The 16,296-nt window shown below is 39.1% G+C and overlaps 2 protein-coding genes across 2 annotated transcripts; one reads left to right on the forward strand and one right to left on the reverse strand.

The window, feature by feature from the left end:
- On the forward strand, positions 4,828-7,035 carry LOC109726156 (pectinesterase-like). Its single transcript, XM_020255608.1, has 2 exons — positions 4,828-5,990; positions 6,107-7,035. The coding sequence occupies exons 1-2, from the start codon at positions 4,973-4,975 to the stop codon at positions 6,799-6,801; spliced, it is 1,713 nt and encodes a 570-aa protein (XP_020111197.1). The 5' UTR covers positions 4,828-4,972; the 3' UTR covers positions 6,802-7,035.
- Positions 11,186-12,668, reverse strand: LOC109726165 (homeobox-leucine zipper protein ATHB-13-like). The gene is made up of 3 exons (XM_020255616.1): positions 12,387-12,668; positions 11,915-12,297; positions 11,186-11,656 (listed from the first exon to the last, which is right to left on the reverse strand). Exons 1-3 carry the CDS (start codon positions 12,538-12,540, stop codon positions 11,306-11,308), a joined length of 888 nt encoding a protein of 295 aa, XP_020111205.1. The 5' UTR covers positions 12,541-12,668; the 3' UTR covers positions 11,186-11,305.

Here is a 16,296-nt window from a genome sequence, read left to right on the forward strand (position 1 = left end):
CGTGAACCGCAGCTTCTCATCCGTACACCCCATTTTATGCTCTCAATCGACCCGTCCAATTAGAAAAAGAGTTGGTTGATAGGCGGATGAGATGAAAGTTTGGGTAGAGGGTGTATGCACCAAGTGCAGGGAATAAGTGGTCCGATTGTGGCTTCGGATTCGATATGCATGGACCAAACAGTGGTCGGTCGGGTTCGATTTTAGGTTCGAACCCAAATGGGTTCCACTTCGGCCCGTTTAGTAACGTAGGTAGGTTATCTAATGCTATTAGGTAAAACGGATTTAGAATAAAAGTATATATAAATATATTTTTGCGCAGAAAATATCTCATAATTTATTTATTGTGATAAATAAATATGATATATTTCTGTGGTACTCTTTTATCACGAAGCAACCTTTTCTTCTTTTTTTTTTTTGATAGAAAGGTGGCATGTTATTCACGTTTGATTTATTTCTTTCAGAAAAAAACTTAGTTGGAAATGTGAATCAATTAAAATTTGAACTTACGACCGCAGATACCAATCACTAAATTCTTTACTATTTGCGCTAGAGACGGTCAGTCGAAGCAATCTTTTCTTAATCCCAAAGAGAACTTTCCGCATTCAGTTTCCATAAATTATATTTTTTAGAGTTTTGAGAACTTTAGATCTTGTACCAAATTTGATCCCAATATTCATGGAATTCCTTGTGTGAGATTTATAAGTTTGGCAAGCCAAGTTCAAACCCTGTTGAATCCTCATGCGGAATCCTCATGCGGATAACCGACCGTCTCTAGTGCAAGTGGCAAAAGGCTTGGTGGTTGATATCCGAGATCCCAAATTTGAATTCCAGTCGATTCACATTTTCAGCTAAGTTTATTTCTAAATGAAATGAGCGAAGCGGGTAATAGATTTAGGTACGGCTTTATTTGTTACTATACGGGGGATTATTTTTCGTACTTGAATTATTAGATGTTTATAAGAAAACTCCACATATCAAAGAAAATGAGAGGTAGGTAGCATGCCAAACAAATAAAACATAATAAGATTGACTGACAAAAAGAAAAAACATCCAACTTCTCAATAGTTTCAAGCCAAACTCTTTTTTTTTTTTTTTTTCCAGCTATCTTTCTTTAGAAAGTTCTTATTGATCAGCTAGAAATGACCGATGTTTCAGTAGTTCATAGTCATTTATCTATCATATAACTGTGATGAAGATAGACAACAAGGTAGAAAAAAGTAAGATAGAAAAGTTCGGTAAACGAAATATTGAAGCAGCATATGTAAAGCAAATGATCCATATGAGGCGAATAGCTAAAACGGAGCAGAAGCTACATCTTTCACTGAAACCGCATTTGGAGGAGAAAGTGCTTCTTGATCTTTCGGTGGTTGTTTCCATTCTCTGCCCGACACTGCTAGAGCCACCTTCTTGACCTTTGCCCCATCAACCAAATCGTCCTTCAACTTCAGACCCTGCTCATCGTCACCAACAAGTCAATTATATGATTATGTAAAGAGTATATATATATATATATATATATATATATATATATAATTTTTAACATTAATTCAATTTATAGGGATTGTTAATTAAACTAAACTTACGAACATTTACTCTGTGTTTTGGATTTTCGGTTAAGCTCGGGCTAAATTTGGGGAAGCTTAGATATGCCCGAAACCATTTTGAACCTACATTTTGAGGCCCAGCTAAAAACAAAGCATGTTTTGATGTGACTTGAGCCTAAATACGCTACCATGTCTTACCTTAGGATTCCAATAGTTGAAATATTTTACTCAAATTATGTACTTATTTTTGTTCACTTTAGAAACCTAAAAATGAGATATACGAATTACCTCAGTGAAAATTCTTAGAGCTTCTTCTGGGCTGTTGCTTCTTAATATCTTCAGTGCTTCTTCCTGCAATAAGTACTCAAAATAGTGTGTGAAAATTAATTTTAAATACAAGGGAATTATAAAGTAATTAAATTAAGTTTTAGTCCTGCACATTATATTAAGTGCTCATCACATAAATGTACATGTGTACTTATTATGTACGAAAAGTAATAATTTAATTTNAAATGTACATGTGTACTTATTATGTACGAAAAGTAATAAAGAAAAATAACAAGCTAGAAAGAGAAAGCTTACATACTTCAATAAAATGCATCAAAGTTAAACTTATGACAATCTTGGTAATTTACGCTGATTAGCTAAAATGTGACTAGTAATTAAGCCTGATTAATTTATGCTTGTTATTTTTCTTCATCGATCTCTGTATACTTGTACTCTCTTTCAGCGATGATGTCGAGAGCTAGAACGAAACTTTATAACCTCATTACTTCACTATGTAGATCTTGGAGCACGAGTATTCGAAAGTGCGTAGGATTTTGTCGCTTTCGACGATGGCTTGGATACGCAAATACGACATTACGTCCAACATCATCTGACGTAATCAAACTAATTTTACGTAACAAATTTGAAACCGTTAACGGTTCCATATACGTTTCTAGGATTGTTATAGAATGAAATGAGATATGAGCGGTTTGACATATATAGAATTTCACACAAAAACTCGAAAAAGTGTCCAATTCTCCCGTGATCTAAAATTTGGAAGCGAACCAAAGAGACATCTCCACCGTCATCAAGATAAGAGAACCAAAATGTTTGAAACATTTCATACGAAACACGGTGTTACATTTAGATAGCAACTGAGGCAATTAAACAATAAAATCACATAAATTTTCTAAATTTAGCCTATATACATTTACCCTTGCACGTTTCATTTCCACGGTGGTTAGAGTGGGGGGCTCATTGAACTCCTGCAAATTTGGTGGCTCGCTCTCAATTGAGGATTGCCTCTCAATTGATCCCATTCCAACACCCAAATTTATTTATTTTTTTTTCAAAAAAAGGAAAAAAAATAGAAATTAAGATGTACACAAATGGGCCTCGTTAATCGTTTTCTATATATGGTTATATATAAATTTAGTAGTTATTAGTGAGAGGTAATAATAAGCAGTGACTCGTGCTCGGCGTGTGTACGTGTGAATGGGAAGTGACACGTTGCAGGGAATAGAAGCCCAAGGCCCCAAGTTGTGAGCACATTTTGTCATTTTGCTTGTTTCCGTTACTAGGGTATTGACTTTAATTTGAAATTGGGGTGAGAATTTGGTAACGAATCGTTTTGAATTTTAATCTAAAATTATATAATTTTTTAAAAAAATTTTATAAAAAACTTATATGAATTTTTAATTTGTTATATAGTTAGCCACTTGACTATTTTTTTTGGTTGAGTAATTAACCTTTCAGAATTAACGCGCATGAACCTTTTAAGAAGCAAATGACGAGTACGAGTTATAATTAGATACAAAATTTCATAAAAATAAACTATAATTTGGTCAAAATTTAGAAAGATTTGACATTACTTTTTCCATTTGACACTCTGGTCGAACTATATGGTCGCCGGTATAATCATATTGTCGAATTTTGTAATGAGCGATATCAATACTTGCTAAACATTAATTACAAGTTACAATTTTAAATTGCTTTGTACAAATGCCTTTTCTTTTTTTTCTTTTTTCTTTTTTTTGAGAAGTGGTAGCTTTCTACTGTTTTATTCAATAAGAATATGAACTTAGGTACAAAAGTACGACAACAAGACCACGTAAAAATAAAAAGAAAAATAAAAGGAAAAAGATATAAAAAAAAGAGAAAAGAAGAAAAAGAGCAAACCAAGCTACAACAATAAAATTATGTACTGATCCCAAAGCCTTCTTGAGCTCTCTAATCTCCAACAACAACTAGTATGATTTTTTTTTTTTTTTATTCACGAATCACATATATGAAAATATGTTAAATATGTCTCGAATTTTAATACCGTAAGGTCTTCTAACTATATTCTATTTTAATTATCCCGTTAAGTTAAGTTTAGATTATACCTAATTTATCGAGATATTCCTAATCTTAGTGGGTTTGTATTCCTAATCGTATTAGGATTTAGCCACTATTATAAATATACTATTTCTGCTATTAATTTAGTGCGAAAGATAAGAGAGAGAATATGGGTGTATTTTTGGGATTAGGGTTTTGTGAGAGAGGCATATTTTGTACGCCACTTTGATTCTAATGAAGATTTCCGTTCCGTCTTCGCCCGTAGACGTAGGCCGTTGGCCGAACCACGTAAATATTGTGTGCTTTATTTTTTCTTCTCTCTTTCTCGAATCTCTTTTGGTATTTTCGCATCCGACGAACTAGATCTTCTCGATTTTAGTTCTAACAAAATATGTTGAGAAATTTATGAATTTTAATTTCACGGGCCAATGTAAAAGTTCTATAATAAGCAGGACAATGGTTTTATCTAGACAGTTAGTTGGTATTAAAGAAAATAATCAAAGCGGATAACTTGTCATCTTTAATGATCTCTCTCTATCAAAAAAAAAAAAAAAAAAGAAAAAAAAAGAAAAAAAAGACCGCTTTTTACAGGTAAGGATTATGAAAGAAAACCTAGCCGGTTAATTATGGATTAATCGGATCCAAGGTAAAAACCCGATTCAACATCAATTGAGCACACATTCGGGATGTACCACTCTATTGCACCGCATGTTTTTGTTTTACTATTTTAAGCCCCTGTAGACCTGGAACAACCCTCCAGGAATAGTACATTGAAGAGATCGATTACCACCATCTAAATCCCACACAAGCCACCTTAATTTACGTGTAACTTCCAAACAAATCCTCGTCCTCATCTTTCCCCAATGACTCGGTCAAACAGGCCCCTCCATTATAGTGGTAGCTTTATAATCCTTTTCCTATTTAAACCCGCCCTATCCTCACTTCTTTCCTCAGGCTAATAAACCAAAGGAGCTCCGGCTCCAATAAAAGTTTATAACATTCCTATATATCTTCTCTCCGTAAAATTAAATTGTATAGTTTGATTTTCGCTTCTTGATTGTAGAGAGGAGAAACTAAAAACCGAAAAAAAAAGGGGAAAAAAAATGGCGAAGAAGGTCCTACTGGGGGCCGTCTCGGCGGTACTATTAGTGGCCGCGGTGGTTGGCGTGGTTGCCGTCACCGTGCGCTCGACCCACCGTGCCGGGGACAACTTTTCTGCCCCTGGCGGCGATCTCGTCACTTCGTCGAAGTCCATCACAGCCTTGTGCGCGCCGACCCTCTACCGTGAGTCCTGCGAGCGTACGCTCTCCGTGGCGGTGAACAACACGGCCGACCCCGGCCAGGTCATCAAGGCCGCCGTCCAACTGGCTCTCGACGAGGTGCAAGCCGTCGCCCAGAAGTCCGGCGATATCGGGAAAGGCTCCGACGACTCCCTGACGAAGGGGGCGGTCGAGGACTGCAAGAAGCTCCTTGGCGACTCCCTCGACGAGCTTCGGGCCATCGTCAATCTAGCGGGCGACTTTCAAGGGCTGCTGAACAGGTCGGATGACGTGAAGCACTGGCTCACCGCGTCGATGACCTTCTTGGACAACTGCGTCGACGGGTTCCACAACCCCGAGCTCAAATCGGCGATGGACAACGCCCTCCGCAACGCCACGCAGCTCAGCAGCAACGCCCTCGCGATCATCACGAGCCTCGGGTCGGTGGTGAAGGGCCTCGACCTCTCGCTGGTCAAGAGCAGCACCGACTCTCGGCGCCGGCTTCTGGCTCACGAGGAGGAAGCGTACGAGAGGGACGAGCAAGGGTATCCGACATGGCTGTCGGCGGGCGATCGGAAGCTGCTGGCGTCGCGCAACAACGTCGGCCTGAGGCCGAATGTGGTCGTCGCGCAAGACGGGAGCGGAGACTTCAAGACCATCAACGACGCCATTAAAGCCATCCCCAAGGTATACAAGGGTCGGTATGTGATCTATGTGAAGGCCGGCGTCTACCAGGAGTATGTAGTCATCCCCAAGGACAAGGGCAACGTCTACATGTACGGCGATGGGCCTAAGAAGACCAAGGTCGTCGGACACAAAAGCTACGCCGATGGAATTACCACCATGCTTACGGCCACTTTCGGTATCTCCATTTTCACAACTGATCAGTACATTTCAGTACATCTCAGTACATCTCTCTCTCTCTCTCTTTCGGTTTTTCTTGCTAACGTTCTTTGATTGACTAATTTATTGCGCTAGCGATTGACGCGCCGGGCTTCATCTGCAAGTCCATGGGGTTCAGCAACACGGCGGGAGCGGAGAAGCACCAGGCGGTGGCGCTCCGAAGCCAGGGCGAGTTCTCCGCATTCTTCAACTGCAGGTTCGACGGGTACCAGGACACGCTGTACTCGCAAGCGCATCGTCACTTCTTCCGCAACTGCGTCATCTCGGGGACCATCGACTTCATCTTCGGCAACTCCGCGGTCGTCCTCCAGAACTGCCTCATCATCGTGCGGCGGCCCATGGACAACCAGCAGAACACGGTGACCGCCCACGGGCGCACAGACCCTAAGATGACGAGCGGCATCGTGATCCAGAATTGCCGCATCGTGCCAGATCGCCGCCTTTTCCCTGACCGCTTCACGATCCCCAGCTACCTCGGCAGGCCTTGGAAGATACACTCGAGGACGGTCGTCATGGAATCGGTGATCGGCGATCTCATCCGTCCGGAAGGGTGGATGCCATGGGACGGCACCCTCGGACTCAATACCATCTACTACGCCGAGTACGGGAACCGCGGGCCCGGGGCCGGAACCAGCGGCAGAGTGAAGTGGGGCGGCTATCACGTGATCGGACGGCAGGAGGCTGCGCAGTTCACGGCGGGCCCGTTCATCAACGGGAACTTGTGGCTCAAGTATACCGGGACACCTCACATTCTCGGATTCAAACACTAGTTAAAACGTGCGTTGGTGCGTACGTGCATGCATGCATGGAGGGATCAATTCCTGCGGTGGACGCAGAAATGGTACTTTAGGGACAGCAATGAGAGAGAGAGATGGGATTGTCGATCGAGTTGTTATATTTTTAATCTTTTAATTATTAATGACTTAAACATTATGGAGAGAGCTTTTTTTGGATTTCAATTATAAAGGCATGCATTAATTGGTAAAGAATGTTTGGATATATATGTTAGTTGTTCACTTCTTCTTCAGTGTTATTTAATTTTGACTATATTATTAGTATTTTATTATTGTCATTTATTAGCACGCTTAATTTCAAAGAAATACGATCCTCGTTGAATTCCATGCTGCACACAATACTCATTAAAGCTATTAGAAGTAAACTCTCAATTAACCTTATGAAAATATATATGGAAGACAATTAAGAAGAACACAACCCAATTTGATCTGAATTTGACCTAACTCGACCATGCATGTTTGATATATCAAATACAATTAATATTAAGGAAGTGTTAAATATGATGCTGAATGGAGTGCAATCGAAACCAATTGAAACATTACTTCCATTGGATGGTTTTTCCTATATATATAAAAAAATCAAATGCGCCAAGTATTACAGTTCTTTAATTTTCTCTATAATCTAGATAATGACTAAAACTAAGCGTTTCAAGCCCTTTTAATAGTGCAAATTTAATTTTTTTTATATAAAACTTGAATATCCATGCATGACTGATAACTGGGCCTGACTTTTGGTTCTCTATCCAAATTAAGAGCTTTTGACAACCAAATATCAATTGTTAAATTAAAATAAACTAAAGTTTTTTTTAAAAAAGATATTATAACAGCAAATACATATCTAGCTTTTAACTAGTAACATGTTTTTGCAACACATCAACTCCACATCTCAAAAGTATCAAAATAGCAAGACAAAACTATGAAGAGTGTTCAGCGGCTGAGGAGCAAGGATACGCCCTTGATCACTATGTCACTTTTTTTTTCTTTTTTTTATCTGGCTTTTTCTCTTCCTATTTCTGATCACCTGTTTTGTTCCTCTCTTTCTTTCTTCGGAGGCTCCGGCTGTCTCCATTATGTAAGTCTAGTTCATTTTCCTAATGAATGAAGCAGGTAGCTTGCTACCTATTTCTCCAAAAAAAAAAGGATACGCCCTTGAGGAGAAGGGAGACGCCCAAGGGCTCTACCAATCCTGGCGCTGGGAGGACATATGGTTGGAGGTGGGTGCCCAAAGGTTCCCTCATGAAGAGTGTTCAGCCGCTGAGAAAGGAAGATCAGACTGTGTGGGGAGAATAGCCTCGACCAAGGTAGATCGTCGTCATAATGGATCTGCTGATAATCGGCTGGAGCTGGAGATGGAGAGATGTTTTCAGAGCCTTAGGGGCTTACTAAGTGGATCAAATCTAAAAGAGGAGTGCGACAGGGCGATCCACTATCTCCTTACCTCTTCCTTCTAGTGGTTGAGTGCCTCGCCAGAATAACTAAACGGGCTACGGAATCGAATCTTCTCAAAGGAATTGGACCTACGTGGGATAACTCCGTTACCTTAGTACAATATGTTGATGATACCTTATTTTTTTGTGCGGCGAGAAAGAGATATATGTGGAATCTTAAATTCTTGTGGAATATTTTTGAGTGGGCGTCAGAAATCGAGATTAACAAAGAGAAATAGGAATTATTTTACATAGGGGGCAAGAGTAGAAAAGATGCTCGACTCTCTGATATCTTGGAGTGCAAAGTGGGCAGACTGCCCGCCAGATACTTAGGTCTACTTTTGACCTTTGGGAATCTTAAAAAGGAAGACTGTGTAGGAGTTACCAATAACTTCCAACGGAGAATAGATGGTTGGCAGGCCAAACTTCTCTCCAGAGGCGGTCGTTTAACTCTGGTGAACTCCGTTCTCTCGAACTTGCCGATGCATTTTTTCTTTATATTTAAAGCACCGAAATGAGTTTTAAAACGCATGGAGGTGATGCGAAGGAACTTCTTTTGGAGTGGACAGGTGAGCTTTACAGGCTGAGTTCATTTGGTTGCCTAGAAAAATGTGTGCATGAGTCGAAAGGAAGGAGGCTTAGGTATTAAGGACTTGGCGACTATGAACGATGCACTTCTTACTAAATGGTGGTGGCGCTTCTTTAACGAATGGAAACTATAATAGATTAAGTTGATCAGAGGATTATACTACATTAGAAGGCGTCCCCTTTTTTAAGGATGAACTTTTCGACCGACCTCGCAATGGTGGAAAAACGTCTTAGATCTGAAAGATGTTTTCAAAAGTGGACTGAAGTACGGACTGGGAGATGGGCTACTACTCATTGACTTCTAGTCCGACCGTTGGTGTGGTGACACATCTCTTAAGCTGTACTTCCGTGACATCCATACACTTGTCGACCATAAAGTGGTGCGCGTCAGTGATTGTTTCTCAGCTTCCGATTGGAGGAGGAGAAAGATTCTAAGAGGGGCAAGACCAAACTCTCTTCATAGTAGACAGTGCATTAGGGCATTTAAGAACACTCTCGCTAACTTTCGAGCTAGTTATTGACCAGCCCGATGCCATCCATTGGAGATGGGACTTACTGTCAAATCGGTATACTCGCTCATCAGGACAGGCGGTATCAATAATGACACGACGCCGGCCATCTGGAAACTGAAAATTCCGACAAAAGTCAAAATTTTTCTGTGGTTAATCTTAAAAAAGAGATTGCCTATTGTGGACAATCTGCTTAAAAGGGGATGGGCAGGAAATAGCGGCTGTGTCCTTTGTGCTGATAGTCTGGAGACTACTGATCACTTGTTCGTGGGCTGTGTCGTTAGCAAGTTTTTACTTTTTTCGCTCTTTAAAGATCCCCACTCCTTCCCTACTAATGAAGATGTTATTTCCGACTGGAAGAAGTTGATTGCGCAGAGATCTTTGGCTAACACTAAAGCTCAAATATCGTGGTGGCTACGTGGTGAATGGTCTGGCACGAAAAAAATAATGTTATCTTTCGAAACTTACCTCCGAACGCTATCTCTACTGCCCACCGTATTGAAGTACTTGTGAAAGATTGGGCCGCTAGTTGTAAAGTCGGGTGATGTTGGTGTTTGTTGCATCCTTCATCCTGACGACTGATATTGTCTTTATCGTACTTCTCTTTTTTTCTTCTTCTACTTTCTGTTGACATTTTGTTGCCTGGAGGCCTTCGCTGCCTCACTACTTGTAGCTAAATTCAAATACTTGATGAATGAAGCAGGTAGCGTGTCACTATTTTCTCAAAAAAAAAAAAACATGTTTTTGCAACAACATTGTGAGGGACGTTTTAAATCTTATCTATCGGTGGTTCCATGTGACACTAGATATAACATATCATATCATTTGGAGTTATATTAATTTTATTTTATATAATTTCAAGTAGAAGATGAAAAAGATATATATGCATTATTAATTAGTGAGTATTGGAGCTAAGGTGACAATGTGTATAAGGATAAGAAATTAACTATTTTATGTGGAATCACATGCAATAACAAGTGGACGTGAAAGATCGTGCTCTCTCCACGGCTCAACATGTAAATGGAAGTGAAACGGTTTTGGTGATTTGCTTAGATTGAGGTACAGCACATAGATCAAAATATCTTAATATCACATCTGACATTTGTGAGGGGTCATATATATGACACTTTGTTGGGAGGGATCTATAGCTAGCTAGGTTGGCAAAATCAAATTCTGTAGGAGATAGGGTATCCAATAATGTTTTGTTCATATGATGGAACAGGGCTTAGGACTACTAACAAGTTACCATTTTTTCGACAAAGACATTTCACTGTAGCGATTTGAATTAATAATAATAATAATAATTTGCAACAATTAAAATATTATTTGGAAGGGAACATTCTATACAATTTGTGATGCATTACTGTACGACGTGGAATGATATATATCTTTTTTTTATTATAAAACAATGAAGTAAAACAATATTGCTAGACTTTTATTCTCTATTGTCAAAATAAATTACATAAATATATGGACCATTAAGCAACATACGATAAACTCGCCAACTTTGTTGTATAAATTGGTCTCAATAATTAAAAAAAAAAAAGCAAATAGTATCAATATATAATTAACTTATCTCCATAATTTTTTTTTTTGGGTGGAATTATTTCGAAATTTAACCCTCTAATGCAAGTACAATGGTTGATGCAGAAACCACGTGCCATCAACATGGGCCCTACATGTCCCTTCTGACAACTACCTCGCACCTCAACTAACACGAGGTAACAAGCCATGAACAATTTATAACAAGATAATTAATAAACTAAAATGAGAAGAAATATTAAACTCATATATATTATAAACTATTTGTTCACATATATAGTTAATTATCTCCCACTCTCCAATTCATATTAACAGCTATTAATCTCCTTCATATACTATAATGTATGAATAATTAAATACATGCAAAAAAGAGAGAAACTTAGCTTACGATCGAGCATTAATTCCAAGTACTAATTAATGGAAGCTTTGATGATCCGACCATGTCCAAAACGCAGGGTGATCATCCATGGTGGAAAACATGTTGCACAAGTTATCTTCTTGGATCCCGTTTTGTATGTTGGTGCATTGCGTCTCGGATTTGGAGGGGATTGGGAGGAACTGGGTAGTATTTGGGGACCTATTTGGGCCCAGGAAAAGCCTGTTTTCGTTGATATTCGAGGGGCTTCCAATATTAACGGGTGGTGTTGTTCGCGAGATATCCAAGTTGATATCTGGGCTATTCTCACTCCTGTTGCTGCATGAGCTCTCCTTCTCCTTGTTGAGGTTGATGGGCTCAGATCCTTCTCTCCCTTTCAGTCCCATTATCTGAAACAGCATATATATAGAAATGAAGTTACTAAACAATATATAAGAATAACAGTACGTAATTGAGAAATCTCTTTCTAAATTCTTTCATAATTAAGGATCATGAGTATACATCATAAATAAGAGATACATACTTACTAAAACAACCACCTTTATATTAGCTAGTAGGGTGCATGATCACCAAGGGCTAACCCAAAATTAAAACCAAGTGGGTGCTAAAGAATTATCAGTGAAAGAGAATATTTAATTATCATGTACCTCAGCTTGAAGCCTGTTGTTCTGGGCAAGGAGCATCTCATTCTCAGCTTTAACAGCCTCAAATTGCCTCTTGAGCTCATCATAATCCTTCTCCAATTGCTTGGTCTTCCACCTAGCCCTCCTGTTCTGAAACCATATGGCAATTTGCCTGGGCTTGAGCCCAAGTGCTTTGGCCAGTTGCATCTTCCTCTCGGGCTCCAACTTGTTCCCCATCTCGAAGCTCTTCTCCAGTGTCCTCACCTGCTCCACGTTAAGCCTCCTCTTCTTCTCCCCAGCTTGCGACCCATCATCCGAGAGCTCCTCCTCTATGTGCATCTCCTCACATGCATCGATCCCCACGAGCGATATGGGTCTCTTCCCCAGCATTGTATTTGCAGCCAAACCTGCGTAAAATCAACAAACCCATCTTAATTAATTGTAAGAAACCATGAGTGACATGCATGGGGGTGTATTCATGTCCAGCTCTCGTTACCTCTAAATTCTTGTGGGTTGGTGGGTAACATGGGGGAGAGGGGATTGAAGGGTTGGTGGTGGGGGTCATCATCATGAGGGTCTTGGAGTATGAAGTTTGGGGGGAGGAACGAGGAGGGGAAGCCATTGTTGCAGGTCATCTGATTGTGAAACATGGGTTGGTCAAAAGCCCAACACGAGAGCCCTCATGGTGGTGAAAGGGAAAGGACTGGGCATTGTGAGGAGGAGATAAAGGAAACAGGATGTTGTTGGGGCAGTGTAGTGGGAGCAGAGGTGATGGGGCACATATATGATATGCTGGGAATGAGAAAGTTTCCTAATGCACCTGGTGTGTATATATATGTACCATCACCTCCTTAGTGTTATTACCAAAAAAGAAAAAAAATCATTCAATTATCTAACCACTCAACAATAATCGTAACACTCTTGTTAATAATATGCAGTAGTACTTCTTCATACTATCCGAAATATCGATCTGATAAACAGTTCTTCAGAAACAACCATAACACTTTAGAATTACCTAATATCTAGCTAGATAACATGTTTTCTGTAATTTAGCATTTCGTTCTGCATAAATTTTGCTTGTGAGATATTGATCACTGTGGTGCGTGAAAAATAATAATAATAATAATAATGACAAGAATGCACCTGGTGCAGGGGATAGTCTCCTGCTAAGAACAAGGGGAAACAGAGAAGAAAAACATGCATGCATTATTTATTATTAAAGAAAAAGAGATGAAGGGGATCCGGGAGCCGAAGATGGTGACGTTTCCAACCTCCCGTCTCCGAGAATCCGAGGGGATCCCCGTACCCCTCGAGGCCTCGTTGCATCGACAATCATAATCGTATGTCACCTGTGCCAATTTTGAGTTTGAGTACTCAAATCCCACTTAAACTGTGTATAGGTTTTTGTATCTGTGTAGCCGACGATCATTTCTAACTTAAAAGAGAAAAAAAAAATATTTTGTTGACATCTATAAATATCTTTGTAGTATTTTGAACGGTATGTAAATTTATTATGTATAATTTTAGTACAAAAGAAATTATGCGTACAGAGTAATTTTTTAGTGACGGAATGAGATTGATGTATTATTCTGATAATAAGCGACCATATGATCTAGCATGAGTGCTTCTTTTTTCTTTTTCTTTTTCTTTTTTTTTTTCTGTTGTTGCATACAGAGAGTAGATGTGGTTGTATAATTTGGTGCGGCTTGATAGAACATGGGAGATGTAGTACAATGCGGTTGTATTTTATGTCTGGATAAAGTAAGTAGTTTGCTAGTATTAATTAGTACGATATATGGCCATAACAACCCAAGTCAGAGAAAGAATCTGAGATGAAGATGAAAGGACTCTACCAAGGAGATAAAAGAAATGTTTTTGACAAAGTAAAAAAAAAAAAAAGAAAAGAAAAAGAGATAAAGAACTACATAAATGCCAGAAAACTGAAAAATTCCCCATTTTTGTTTTCGTAGGTCCCGTTTGGTTCAGGATATAAGCGAAAATAACAAAAATTATCCCCGCTATTCCGTCAAACGAAATAATTTTTAACCGGGATATTTTATTCCGGTCAAACTTTGCTATTTTTGACTATTCTGGAATAGCTTGGATTTACTATTTCACCATTTCGGTAGAATAGTGCTATTACAATATTTAATTTCAAACTTTATAAAAATTATAAATTAAATTAAAACTAAATTATATATATTCGATTGTGCAAATTTTACTCTACATAATGTGCATGGATGCAAATCCCACACAACTCAACCTATCTGCGATGTATTAAAATATTATTGAGCACATCGACCATCTCTCGAGCAAGTGGCAAAGAGCTTGGTAGTTGGTACCCAAGACCTAAGTTCGAATCCTAGTTGATTTACATTCCCAACTAAGTTTATTTCTAAATGAAATAAACGAAGTAGGTAGCGTGCTACCTATCTCTCAAAAAAAAAAAATATTATTGAGCACCGAATATGGCTCGAGAATAAAAAGTGTTAGTGAGAGAGAGAGAGAGAGAGAGAGAAACTAAGAATCGGATGCTCTTTTGAAAATGGAGGGGTATGGTTGGATCGCAACATCTACCCCTAATAGCCTCACAACTAGTGCTGAGGATGAACTTTTACACCAAAAAGTTTACAGATGCGAACCAGAGATGATCCTTTTCCTCTCAGATTGTCTGGTCTCTCTTGTGTCAGTGCCAATGCCACCACTCAGATATCTGACACCCCCAAATGGCCTCTGCCTCCCCCACTCTCATAATGATCAAATGCGACTAAATTTACATACAAAGCGGAGTAATTAAGTTCATGATTGATGATATTAACTCTGTTACTAATAACATACACATATATTGACCATCATCGTTACTAGCTAGCCTTTTTCACCGGCATCAATATGTGTGCTTTGGTACGAAATACTGAGAGAGAAAAGATGGACATATGTATTGAATTTGGTCATCATAAACATACAGGCAGAAAGTGATCGATCGGATTTTGAGTCCATACTATAGAGATCTATTGTCCTATATGATGTGTACTTAATTTTCGTAAACTTCTTTTCGAGCTAGCTACATCATGGTAAGCCTAAGTGGTCAAAGTTTTGGGTTGAACCCCAATTATTAACTTAGGGTACCTTCAAGTGTGGATCGCAAGGCACGAAGAGTCAATGAGCCAATCCCCATTCATTTGTTGCAGTAATTCTTGTGTGATTTCATAGAGGTCAACTCTTTTGTATGAGGTTACTCATCACGTGCCGTGCGGTAAATTGTGTTATTGGATGCTGGTCAACACGTAAAACGGGAGCCTAAGTGGTCTATGAATAGGTTCAAAATAGTTATGACTCTAGTTTGTAAGGTATCACGTACTATATTGGTAGTTTCCTATAGTTAGCACATGAATAATAACATACAAACGCTTCCACGCAACTAGTGCATGCACCAGACTTAAAATGTGGAGCTCAACCATGGCCTAAGTAGTTATACTCCTTGTGTTTTTCAATCGATCGATCGACCGACCCTGGATCGAACTGAAGCATCTGTGCGGAGATAGTTATTATGAATTACGGACAGCTGTGATCTCTTGAACAAGCCCTGCGCTCGGAATAAAAACGCATTGTATATTTGTTGTACGTACGTTCGCCATGTGATGTGAAAAGTTGTGGATATTTCACACATGTTTTACCTGGGGAGCGTAACATGATGTGCTGGGTACACTCGAAGAAGGATCACTGCAATTTGTAGCAAAAGCTAGCTCTTGAAAAACTGAATGGTTTTTAGCGGTGATTAAACTGGGAATCATATGCGTGGTTAAGGATAAGAACAAGGGGATTCTTGTTGAGCTAAGATCAGATACTCTCTTCTTGCACCGGATCGGATCGATTTGATATTGGTGGATCCATTAAAATCGTTGAGATGCCTCGGGAATGTACTATTTTACAAGCGCCTCGACATTTTGCTCGTGGGTAATTTGGGCCCGGCCCAAATTGCACATTCCCATGGGGGCTCAAAATGGGCTTGGGCCAAGACATTGCTACAGAAGTACAACTTACAGTGACTGATCCATTTCCTCTCTATAGGGTGGAAGTGCTGAGAGAGAAAGTTGTTTTCGTCATAAACGATTACTTCTATTATTTGGTTCATGGTAAAAAAAGCTACAGTCGAAATTCGAGTTAACCTGAAACGACGTAGTTGACTTCGACCCATCGTGAGCCGAAGTTAATTACGGTGGAGAGAGGCGAAGAAAAAATAATAAAATAATATACTAAGTAAAAATAGTTATATTTAAATATATTTAATTATGATACTAATTACTTTGTTATTCAGATGCCGTATTTAAAATATGATAAAAATTAATTAGTTAAGTTATAATATTTTTTTATTTAGTTTGTATATTTAAATATGATAAAAATTGAAT

The sequence above is a fragment of the Ananas comosus genome, linkage group 2, assembly GCF_001540865.1.
Source record: "Ananas comosus cultivar F153 linkage group 2, ASM154086v1, whole genome shotgun sequence".
NCBI classification, from domain to species: domain Eukaryota; kingdom Viridiplantae; phylum Streptophyta; class Magnoliopsida; order Poales; family Bromeliaceae; genus Ananas; species Ananas comosus.

Bases quoted from the DNA above. Each gene is read 5' to 3' on its own strand.
- LOC109726156 (XM_020255608.1), top strand. From the start codon at position 4,973: ATGGCGAAGAAGGTCCTACTGGGGGCCGTCTCGGCGGTACTATTAGTG. The intron at 5,991-6,106 runs GTATCTCCATTT...TTATTGCGCTAG, and splicing joins CATGCTTACGGCCACTTTCG to CGATTGACGCGCCGGGCTTC.
- LOC109726165 (XM_020255616.1), bottom strand. From the start codon at position 12,540: ATGTTTCACAATCAGATGACCTGCAACAATGGCTTCCCCTCCTCGTTC. The intron at 12,298-12,386 runs GTAACGAGAGCT...GATTTTACGCAG, and splicing joins CAACCCACAAGAATTTAGAG to GTTTGGCTGCAAATACAATG. The intron at 11,657-11,914 runs GTACATGATAAT...ATGCTGTTTCAG, and splicing joins ACAACAGGCTTCAAGCTGAG to ATAATGGGACTGAAAGGGAG.